The sequence below is a fragment of the Hesperophylax consimilis genome, chromosome 9, assembly GCF_061612785.1.
Source record: "Hesperophylax consimilis isolate HC1 chromosome 9, BYU_Hcon_1.0, whole genome shotgun sequence".
NCBI classification, from domain to species: Eukaryota; Metazoa; Arthropoda; class Insecta; order Trichoptera; family Limnephilidae; genus Hesperophylax; species Hesperophylax consimilis.
In genome coordinates this window covers 40,916,459-40,929,088 of record NC_142844.1, presented here as the reverse complement: position 1 = coordinate 40,929,088, position 12,630 = coordinate 40,916,459, and the positions used below count along the sequence as shown (strand labels likewise).

At 33.7% G+C, this 12,630-nt stretch overlaps 1 protein-coding gene across 1 annotated transcript in view; it reads right to left on the bottom strand.

Moving 5' to 3' along the window:
- Nucleotides 1–1,217: 1,217 nt before the first annotated feature.
- The window catches only part of LOC149421348 (zonadhesin-like), a 122,737-nt gene continuing 111,324 nt past the window's right edge, over nt 1,218–12,630 (bottom strand). Inside the window, exons 7-11 of the mRNA XM_089635498.1 lie at nt 7,933–8,126; nt 3,932–4,096; nt 3,239–3,409; nt 2,096–2,275; nt 1,218–1,392 (exon numbers count right to left, since the gene is read on the bottom strand). Coding sequence (XP_089491624.1) covers nt 1,367–1,392; nt 2,096–2,275; nt 3,239–3,409; nt 3,932–4,096; nt 7,933–8,126 — 736 coding nt within the window. The 3' untranslated portion in view covers nt 1,218–1,366. The remainder of the gene's footprint in view (nt 1,393–2,095; nt 2,276–3,238; nt 3,410–3,931; nt 4,097–7,932; nt 8,127–12,630) is intronic.

The window sequence follows — 12,630 nt, the reverse complement described above, 5'->3', positions numbered from 1 at the left end:
GATTTTACTATTTCTGGAGCGCCACTAAATAATACCAGGGCAGGTATTTTGTCTTTTAGGCCTACCTGCCCTGGTTAACATCAAGCCCCCTTATAGTACTTCCTGATGCCGGCTCCCCAGCTTTTTCATATAGAAACCGCAGTGAGGAACCGACAAACCGAAAGAAACTTGATCAGTGATTAATTTAAGTAAAAAAATTACTTGAAATAAAAAATAATTAATTAGTTTTTTTTTAACAACATAATATTACAACCAGAGATGTGCTTTATTTCAAATAAATCCATTTCAAATGGAAATGCAAAATGCAAAATGGGTATTTTCCATTTTGCATTTTAAATGCTTTTCTAAAAGCCATTTTGCATTTTAAATGCTTTTCTCAATGCATTTTCCATTTTAAATGCTTTTTTGCAACATTCTTCCTACTATCTTCACTTTTTTCATAAGCCCCAAATATCAGTCGGTCCTCAACCTCGCTATGAGAGATAAATTACATTTGCCAAGTTGCTCCCTGGTAGGAGCCCTGGCAATTGAGTGATACCATTACAAAAAATACTGAACATGGGGCCATGACGCTGTAATATTAAATGTTAGATAGCAGTTTCTATGTTGTTTACGTTGGCAACATTAGTCCCGCGCATTTTTTTTGTGGTTTCATAATGTATAGTCGTGGTGTTTTTGGATTTAACATCATGTAATATGTTTGTTCTACATTGATGTCCATTATTAAATGACAAAATTGTTTATAAATTCTATAATTATTTTAATTGTTTGACCTGAGAAACCATTTTGCATTTTCAATGCATTTTAAAAATAGGTATTTTGCATTTTGCATTTGAAATGCTTTTCTGAAAACCATTTTGCATTTTGCATTTTCAAATGGAAAAGTTTTGACCCATTTCCATTTTGCATTTCAAATGGTTTTGTGTACCCATTTTGCACATCTCTGATTACAACTAAATAATATAAATAAAATTCAATGGCAATCATACCATACTTTGGTGTATGAGCTACCACCGAAGGCGTATGCATGGGTATCCAATAAAACACAGGATTCTGAACAAAGTGGCGTATTTATTTTGTTTAGACGGAATGATGAACTGTTCCCCTTCACTCAAAAATAAAGCAAAAAAACTTATTTTTAAAAAGATTTCGTGAATTTGCAAGAGAGATTTTGAAGAGATCTGAAAATAAGGCATAAAACTAAAGAAACTTTTGCAATTGATGATGTTTTTGCATTGTTTTTAAATACAAGGTCTTTTGTGATAAACTGCTTAGTTTTATAGACAATTTTAATAAGTACGGGGAAATGATATTAGCTTTGTCTTCGCAGGGCAGTGGACATGCAGTTCCGCATATATTGAACACCTCATTTAGACCTTGGTATTTGTTTGGCTAAAATAAAAATAGAATTACCATTATTATTTGAAATGAAAATGTATGACATAATCTTTCTCAGAAGGAGGGTGCAAAAATTGCAATGAAATTGGGTGTTGCTGGCAAAACTGTTGTTTCAAATTAAATCACTTTATTGCGTTGGACTAATTTTTCGAAAGATTATTTTATATATGATTTTAAATACTTAGATGTGCGAACTGTGCTGAATAGCAAGAGTGATATTAAGAAAGTGACAATAGTGATAACATGGTTATTTGGCTTCATAAATCGTGGAGAAATTTGACAAAATGGAATTTACAGGAGATAAATTGGGAATTGAGCAATTTAAAACACTGGAATTTGAAGGAGAGGACTTTGAAGAAGAGAACATTGAAAAAGAAACTATTGAAGTGGACTATGAAGAATATGAGTTTTATGAAATGAATTTGAAGGAGAGACAAGAAGACAAATATATTTACGAACGCAATCTCTAAGAAGAGTTTACAGAAGAGAAATTGGGAATCAGAAAACTGGAAATTGAAGAAGGAACCGTGAAGAATATGAGTTTTATGAAATGAATTTGAAGACAAGAATATTGAAAAATATATAAAAAATCTAAAAATAAACCGGAATTCAAATCCTATATTTGATGCAGTCATAATTAAAAAAAGATTTTTGTCATTATTATATTGTAATATTACTTAATACTTTCAGTATTTACGTTTTATTTGCTTATTGCATGCCTTTGGACGGACGCACTTTCCTTCATCATTCCTCAGATAGCCAGAGAGGCAGTAACACTTGAGGTAACAGGAGCAAGTGGATGAATAGCTGAGGTGGGGGTCCTTGCAAGTGTCCTCACAGCCGTGACAGTCCATGTACAATTCGTTTTCTGGACACGCTAAAAATAAATACTGCAGCCTTAAGTACAATTTCCTAAACACCAAATTAAAAATAAAATCATATCATAACCAGTAAATCATAACTCAATTTTATTATTATTTCCGCTGCTTGGTTAATCATCTTTAAGAAACTGGTTATCCGAAAGTTACTAAAAAAACGGTGTTTTTTTTCCCATGGAAACCGCAATAATTGAAAATCTTTAAAAAAGTATCACTTGTGAGTCCAGTCGGATTACCGTGTATTTAATATATTAACGACTAAAGACTAACTAATTAAAGACTACAAACATTTCAAAACAAAGCCATTCGCACGATTCTGGGATTCCCCAAGTGGATGAGGGTTTCCCAGCTCCACCGCGGTTCTGAAGTCCCTCTCCTTAAAGATCACATCATAAGTCTCGCGGTCTATCAACTGTCTCGCTCAGTACGATTTAAATATCAAAACTAAATATAAAAAACCGAAACAAATGCTAAAGTTTAAATATCCTCCTAACTGCAGCCATGTAGGTACCATTGCAAAATTTTATTCACAAAACTAAATCAAATATTTTACAACAACCATAATAACTCATGATGAAAGAGAACGAAATCAAAAAGTAAAAAAAATACATTCAGATATAATTATTATTTTATTTAACATTCACTCCAGACAGCTTTAACTCGTCTTTGGGGATTGCGTTTATTTTAAGGAAAGGAAAAGAGGAAGTTCTGGAAAAGAAAAGGTTCGATGGGTTGTTAGGAATCTAGGGATCAGTGTGACAGGAGTGACGAATGAATCCAACCCATCCACCGCCGCCAAGGCGATTGGTCGAGAGAGTCCGGCTGGAGAAGTGAAAGGGTTTCCCTCAACTGGCCTCTTCCGATCCTGCCCGCCATGTAGTTGGTGGAAGTAGGCTCTACCGAATTTATTTATCTCTTCAAATATAACTTATGTAAGGAATATTATTAGTAGGTATACCTACCACATTGTATGGGAAGGACACATTCCCCATCGTCGTTCTTCAAATATCCTTCAGCGCATTTGCAGCCTGCTCTACAAGGACATTCCTGATTGTCGAGTTGATAAGGCTTCTCGCAAGTGCCTTGGCAGTCATTATTATCACATGCAGAAAATATTGCGTTCATCGGGCATTCTGGAAACAATACAAAAATACTGTGATGCACCAGTAATATTTTTTGCAGAACTCATTTGAAAATTTTAACAATTTTTTTCTACTCGAGCTGTTAGCGGACACCATTTTTAATTTGTGCCTGAACGATACGGCGAAGCAATTTCACATATATGTGACTATCGCAAATAGAATGTGACCACTCTAGAAATGCTATTTAAAATTTAAAAGGTTACTTCAGAATATGAATCACCTTCAGCCATCGTCTCTCAATGACGCTACGTACAGAATAATGAATAAACAAAGTATTCATTGCTTTAACAATATACTAGAACAACCACTTCTCTTCATTAATTCGTTAAACATAAATATTATTTGTTACTTAATGTTATTGAAAAACACGTTTGCCATAAATGCTCTGTTTGTAAAACAATTAGCACAACCGTTGTAATAATACAAAATTCGGGAGGTAGTTTTCAGGTGCATAAGTTGAATTGTTTGTACGGAGAAAATAATATTCTAATAAAAAATAATGGGCAGCCTTACCACATTGCTCCAAAGGAACGCAATTCCCTTCAGAATTCCTTAAGTACCCCGAGATACAATCACATCCAGGATTACAGGCACATCTGAACGTGTGTGCGTATGGCGCAGATTCGCAGGACCTCCCACATCCCATACACTCCATATATTCTTCATTTTCGGGACACCCTGCACACAATGAATAAAACATTCATATTTATTAAATTACTCACAATCTTTTTACATTGCGCAAAAACTAAAAATAATTTAAACAAATAATTTTTACTTATTTTAGATTTAAGTCCAGAAAATTAAAAAGTATGTTACTACATCATTTAACTTTACAAGTATATAAAGAAAATTTTCATGTATATTAGGGGTCCAGACCAGAGGTGGCTACCAAATTAAACAGTGGTGCGCACTTTTGTACAGAGAAATCTTTTGTACTTTTGCACTTTTGTACACTTTTGTACAGTTGTGTTCTATCTGCAGTATCTGCAGGCCCTGTACAGTACGCCCAGCTTCCGAATGGCTAACATGGCTTCGATGGTCTGTGCCTAAACTGGTCTTATGTGAATACCACACAAGAGTCTCAACTGCTCCCAACCGTTTGGAGCCAGTGAGACTATTGTATCCCAATTGATGGATGTTGTGAGGTTGAAGGTAGTAGGGAAGGGAAAGAGATGGGTAAGAGAAACGTGGGAGTCAACATTTCAATTCTGAATGGTGGTTTTACACCAGGGTGCTGAAAGTATCTTCCACTCTGGAACGCGCTGCAAGTATACTATAAATATAAACATATATTTTTTTAGTGAATGCATTGTGAAATAGTACAAATAATATATATTTTTTGTATTCCTTGGGCATTAACTATGTAACAAATTCTATACATATTTTGTTTTATTTTCCAATGTACATTTGTTACTTAAATATTGTTTACTTTGCTACCGGTTTCGACACAACTATCGATTTTAAAACTAACTTTAAAATTATACAAGTACAGAAAGATTAGATTTTATTAGGTGGGGTGATTTGGAGGGTCGGGAAGTGGGCGAGAAAGGTGGGAGGAATCAACAAAACAAGGAAACATTGTCAATATAGGTGACTTACAGGGTGCTATTATTTTGTTAACTAATATAATTTCTAAAATTCTATTATATTCTTACCCCGAGGGGAAACCCTCTCGAAGTGACCGTCCATTCTCTGCTTCAAAGCCCTACAAGCTGTTGGATTGTGGGTATCTTCCAGGGCTTGTCAAACAAAAAAGCTGTCATACACTGTACTGTCATCCGCGTAACAACGAATTGGTGCACACGACAGACGGTAATTGATGTGATGCGGAGACAGAGAACCGATCCCTGTGGGGCGCCAGCATGTATTAAGTGTGAGGAAGAGGTGAAACCATCAGAAACCGTCTGAATCGATTTCTCCCCCAAAAAGTCGGCAATCCACATACACAATCCGTAGGAAGACAGTTTGTTGACAAGTACTCTGTGCCGAACCCGGTTAAATGCTTGGGAAATGTCTTCTTTCACCCTTCTTTGGAATACTGAATGACCGTTTTTTTCCATCTAGAGCGTAGCCAGACTTCATGGATAGTTTGAAGAGCTTCGTTAAAATTTGTTCTATTTATTTTTTCTATATTTTATTAAGTTGTAAAATTAAACATTAGGTTGAAAAACTCGGTGCGGTGGATATACGACAAATGTACATAAAAACACTACTAAAGTATACTTTTGACCAAAAAACAAAATTTCAACAAAAACCACAACTAACTTTAAAGGACCAATTAGACGAGCATACATACAAAACATAAACACTATGGCGATAAGCACAAGCTTTGGACAGAGACATCACAACTACCAAACAATAAAAGCATCAATCAACAAGCAACAATCTTACAACAAACAATGAGGGAAACAAAAAACATTTCACAAACAAAATTAAGATATGGATTAAAGGCTATATTACAAAAAAATATCTAACAAGAATAAGAAATATACCTACATAGTACAGATTATACACAACCGGACCAATAGTTTTTTTTTATTTTTTTTTTTATTGTTTATACATTATTTTAAAATATTTCATATTCTAATTCAGTAATGTTGGCCTCACTGGGTTGTTTACCCGTGCTGAGGCCCCCATTTTATAATATAATATAAGAATTTATACATTTAAAAAAAAAAGAAAAACAACATTAAAATAAAGATAAATTTAAACTAAAAATAAAGATTAAAAATTAAAATATAACTATCACACTAAAAGAAAAATATTAAAAGAGAATGTAAATCGGCATTTATAATGATTTATGTGTTTGTGCGTGTTGCGTGTTTTATTTATTTTTTTGTGTTGCGTGTATATGTTTTATTCTTTTATGTTATAGAATTTTGGTAATATTGTCTTTTTGTTCTTTAATCCATTTTTTTATTTTGTGTTTGAATTTATTTTTATTTTCCTCAATTTTTGTTTCAAGTGGAAGACTGTTGAATGCTTTAATAGCATGGTATTTATGGTGTCTTTGTCCAAAGATAGTGTTTACCGTCGGAGTTTTTATGTTTTCTTTGTAAGCTTGTCTGACCGGTCTATTAGTGATATTTTTTGTTTGTTTTTTTGGTCGAAAATGTAGTTTAGTAGTGTTTTAACATATAATTGGCGTATATCAAGTACGTCACAGCTTTTAAATATTTGGTCTGTGTCGGTTAGTTTATGTTTTTTGAGTATTACCTTTAATATCGTTTTCTGTGCGATTTCTATTTGAGTGATAGCTGCGTTTATTGCTCCTCCCCAAGCAATTATTCCATATTCTATTATTGATTGGCAGAGTGCAATATATATTGTTTTCAATTGTTTTATTTTATATATGTTTCTTATATTTAGGAAAATGTGTATTGTTCTGAGGAGCCTATTTGTGATTTGTTTGATGTGATGTGTCCATCTAAGATTATGGTCAATTACGATTCCAAGATACTTTATTTATTCTGTTTTTTTTTAGAGGGGGGCAATCGCAGATGTTGGTGTGTATGCATTCGTGTATTTTTATGGTGTTTGTATTGTTTTTTGGCTGTCCTGTGTTAGTTATGCTGTACGTTGTGAATTTTGTTTACGATATGTTTAGTGTGAGTGTATTTGAGTCCAACCATTTTTTCACTTGCGTGATTCCTAGATTCGCTATGTTATATACCTTATTCCAATCCTTAGATTGAAATAGTAAAACTGTGTCGTCTGCGTAACTAATTATTTCTCCATCTATTTCCATGTTGCAAAGTTAATTTATGTAAATTGTGAAAAGAACGGGCCCTAGTATGCTTCCTTGTGGAACTCCGTGTGTAATCGGAGTATATAATATATAATGTATATACACATTATACACAACTGGACCAATAGATACATACACATTACATACAACCGGACCAATAGTTACATACACATTATACACAACCGAAACACTTTAGGGTAACCTATGCCAGAGGTGGTGGTCCTCCAATAAACGGTTCTCAGGGCGGCGGTACCGAATCCCGCATACCAAAATTATTTACCCAAATTGGTTTATTTTGTTGTAAAATCTTTAATCACATTGGAATTATTATTAGTAAGTGGGATCATTTGGGAAGATTCATTTTTAATATGTACTTACCTACTTGCAGTCATAAATAATATTATTAGTAAGTGGGATCATTCGGGAAGATTAATTTTTAATATTTTTGACCGGATTACCAATAATTTGAAGAGATTATTGATAAATTAGCATTTTTTTCAGTTTGTTACTTTTACATTTTTTACCTTATTTTTGTAGGTACTTTCTTCAGTAACTATTTTTATAACTCACCAAAAAGTAAAGGTAGGAATATTTATCCCGATTACCTGCACATTTTTAATTTCACACATTAAATTATGGCAATTATATGGATTTCTACGAATTAAAACGGAAGTACATTATTCGTATACACATTGTACTTTGACTGTGACTTGATTTCGAATTAAGTATGTTGTTATTTGATAATATTAACAATAACCCTTCTTACCATCAGCAGTGGAGTCAGGATCCCCAAAAGTTCCAGCAACATGGGCAATCACCAACAAAGAAAATACTAATAACTTCATTTCACAAGAAAGATTGTTTCCTCCAAAGAAAACTTCTACGTAAACAACCTTTAGTTGCACTGTGCACTCCAAGAATAAATCACTAATAAAAAAGCGACTCTTTATAGGTGGAAATCTTGTATTTCAGCATTATATTTTTTTCTTTTAATTTTATTAGAAGCGACAATATTAAAAACATCGTGAAAATTTTGTTTGATTTGCATTAAGGTTTCAATTATTCAACTGTTCAAACCAAGCATTGCATGTTATAATTTATTATAAATCGTCTGACTTGAGATTTGTTCAAATACTGGGATTGGATACGTTTATCTTTCAGCTTATCAGCTGCCGAGTGTTACAAGTTACAACATTAGACAAGCCCGGATTGGAGTCTTGGAGTACAGGATAAAAGGAAAACCCGCCACAGTTGGGGCCCCAGTCTGCCAGATTCTGCACTCACTTGAAATATGAATATCAAATTATATTCACTTATATACACGGTTATGTTATATGTCAATCCTCTCTGTCTGAGGTGCTATTTTATAATATATTTAATAATCCGCGGTTTCCAGTAATTCAAACATCCGTCTGAGGTGTCACTTTACACCATCCGATCACTGAGCACACGCACACTGTCACCTTTATTGACATCTTGCAACAACTAAACCGGCCATGGTGACATTTGAGAAGGGTACATTGGGCAGGTAGGATAATTACAGGATGTGAGATTTCTTACCCACCAAGGCTTTGCGAATGCATACCTACCAATCCCATATATATTGCGTGAATAATAATATTTGTTCACATAAAGCAGACACTTCATGATGTTACATGTTTTGTTTACTAGGTTTTATTAAAATAATAAAATCTTTAAAACATTCGCTTTTTTTACTTTTATTTTTTTTCTTTCTTATGGTGATAACATGCAAGTCAGCTTGGGCCTCCAGACATAAAATAATCAACAACACAAGCGCAGTTTTGGTAGCTAAAAGAACACGTAATTTGGCGATTTTGCTTCGAAATTATTACCTACAAATTTGTTATTTGTTAATGCAGAGATCGTTTTTTTGTGTTGTGAATTTCTCTTACATTGCTACACTATGGAAATCTCTCTGTTTTGTCGGACGGAACGGAGTCGAAACGAGACGGAGTGCGTATCACGCGATGCACTAAGTTGTACCCAGTGGCGACGTGTGATTAAGACAGCAAAAGGATATCTACATGTTTTACTCCAATTATGCTCGGAAAACGCTGTTGATACACCTTGTATATAATATTATAGTCATGTCTTGTGCCGATTACGGCGAGAACACCTCAACACTCATCATATTGCATTACATTCATGCAGTATTGTCACATAGTTTGACCCGGAGTGACGTGCATTTTGTGCAAGGCTGCTCAAGTTTTTAACACATCATGGACGTGCTAAAATTAATCGAAAACATTAAAAGTGACCTAAAAAATATAACTACCGTAAAAGATTCGAAAGTGCGAAATAACCTCGAATTAACCATAAACCTCTTAGAAGATACCTGGAAACAAGAGAGAAACAATTTCCAGGAACAAATAATAGATCTTCAAAAAAAAGTTATCACCAAACTCGAAAAAAATAATGAACCGAAATCGTACGCAATGGTACTAAAAGAACGAACAGTACAAATCGAAGAACCCAAATATGCCGTTATGATTGCTGCAGAAGGCAAAGAAACATCTGAGGACATAAAGAAAATTATTACTAAAACAATCAAAGCGTAACCTAGGAATTGGTATAAATGGGATCAAAAAAGCATCAAACAAAAAAATAATTATGACTTGCTCGAAAAAAGAAGACGCAGATAAACTAAAAACGGAAATAAATAAAAATAAAAACGGAATATCTGCTACAGAATTTAAAAAGAAGAGACCGTGCATGGTCATCAAAGGTGTGGGAGGGGAGTATAGTGAAGATAATTTTCTTAACGACTTTTTGTTGCAAAACAATGAACTAAGTGATGCCCCAAATGATTCAATTAAAGTAACTAAAATATTAAAAAACAAGAAAAGTGACCAACTGCGCAATGTAATAATAGAAACAACAGGCCAAATCCGAAAGATATTACTTGATAAACAAAGGGTCAATATTGGTTTTGTCCGAGCGCACATAGAAGATTGCAATCCCTTAATGCAATGTTACCACTGCCTTGGTTTCGGACATACATCACCAAAATGCCTGAACAAAATGAATAAGCCTAGATGCATACACTGTGCAAAAAACCACAAATTTAGTGAATGCGAAAAAACCAAAGATATAGTCAAATGCTACAACTGCGACAAAAACAACCATTTATTCGGAACAAAAAACAATACTGAACACAGTGCGAATAGCGAAAAATGTACTTACCGAAAACGAATGGTTATCACTTATCATAGCTCAACAGAGAATCGATTATGAATAAGTGATGGATGATTTTCTAGGCGAGGAAATTGACAAATTAACAGATGTTTCACAGCACATTTGCGAAGATTCACAACATTGTAGAGATCTGCTAAAAAAAGTCCCAAGTGCTTTCATTGTTCTGCACCAAAACATCCGAAGTTTAAAAAAAAACCTAGATGAGTTTGTGGTAACACTAAACCTTCTTGAAACATTACCGGACCTCATTGTTTTAACAGAAGCGCACTTAAATATAAATAACGCTGACACACTGTAAAGTATTCCGAATTACACATACTTTTCATCAACTACCTATATTAATAAAACCAGTGGTATAGCGGTGTTCATTCTAAATAAATATAACAATGTCACTGTCACAGAAATTAAAATGCAATTAGCAAACTGTTTATAACTGAGTGTAAAAGTGAACGACATTATGTACCATATTATTGCCATCTACCGGACGCACGGATCGAATCCCACAAATTTCATTATAGAAATCGAAAAATTATTACTTAGTCAAAAAAGTACCTTTAATATTATTGTTGGTGACATTAACATTAATATCGGACACTGGGTACAAAGCAAAACGAAAGATGATTATATAAATGTAATGACTTCGCTAAACTATAAATCATATTTAAATAATGCAACACGAAATATCAGCGGACAAATCCCTTCCTGTATCGATCACATATGGTGCAACTCAAATAATACTGAAAAAAATATGTCGATATTATGGAAAACCAGCATAACTGACCACTACACCTGTATATTCGTTAACAACATAGACAAAAAAAGTACCAACCCCAACAAAACTGACAAAAAAAACAAGGAAAAAAATATTTAGATATGAAAACTTTAGAAACAAATCTTAAGATGGAAACCTGGGCATCAATAGTTGAATCGGAAAATCCAAATACTTGTGCGGAGAATTTCGAAACTGTTTTCCTAAATCACATAAACCTTTCTACACAAATACTTATTTCTAAAACAAAATCTAAACACAGATTAATAAAACCATGGATAACCCATGGATTAGTGATTTCAATCAGAAATAAGGAAAAATACTATCACCAGTCTAAAAAATTCCCTAACGATGAAAAAATCGCTACTTTCTTCAAGAAATATCGAAACAAACTTACGCTTTTAATTAGACTGACTAAAGAAAAGTATTTTCGTGATAAATTAAAAAATGCTGGTCAAGACAGCAAAGAGTTCTGGAAAATTATCAAAACAATAACCAACAAAAGCACAAAACAAAAATTTCCAAAAGAAATTACTCATCAAGGAATCAATACTGACACAGAAAAAAACCCAAAACTTTGTGGTGATATCTTTAACGATTATTTTGTTAATGTCGGCGCTAATCTTGCTAGTAATATTATCCTAGACAAAAAACAAACTCAACAACCAGAGCTAAACCCAACTTTTGAAGAAGGTTTCCACACATTTGCTTCAGTAACTGATAAAGAAGTTGAAAACGCTATAATAAGTCTACGAGGATCAGCGAGCCCTGGCTACGACAACATAACTGTAAAAACATTAAAAACTGTACGTGAGATAATCAGCAAACCAATTGCTCATATAATAAATGTTAGTCTGAAGAAGGGCATATTCCCGAACAACTATAAGAAGACTATTGTGACCCCTGTTTTTAAAACTGGTGACGAAAAAAACACTTCTAACTACCGTCCCATAGCACTCACATCAAATATAGCTAAAATCTATGAAAAAATTGTTAAAAAACAACTCAACAACTACATAAAAGATAAGAAGATAATGAGCCCAAACCAGTTCGGCTTTAGGGACAATCTCAGCACACAGGATGCGATTGCTAAATTGACATCAACAATAATGAAAAAATTAGATAATGGAGAAAAGTGTCTTGGAATCTTCATTGATCTCCGCAAAGCATTTGATAGCATATCACACTCAAAACTCACTGAGAAACTAAAACAAATTGGATTGGACGGAATAGTACTATCATGGTTCCAAAGTTACCTAAAAGAGAGATTCCAATATGTCAAAATCAATAATACCCTTAGTGAACCCAAAACCTCATCTTTTGGCATACCACAAGGAACTGTCATCGGTCAAATCCTTTTTATTATATATGTAAATCAAATGTTCACTCTTCCCATTGTTGGAGATATCATATCTTACGCAGACGACACTGTAGTTATCACAAAAGGAAAATCATGGGAGGAAACAATGAGGATAGCCA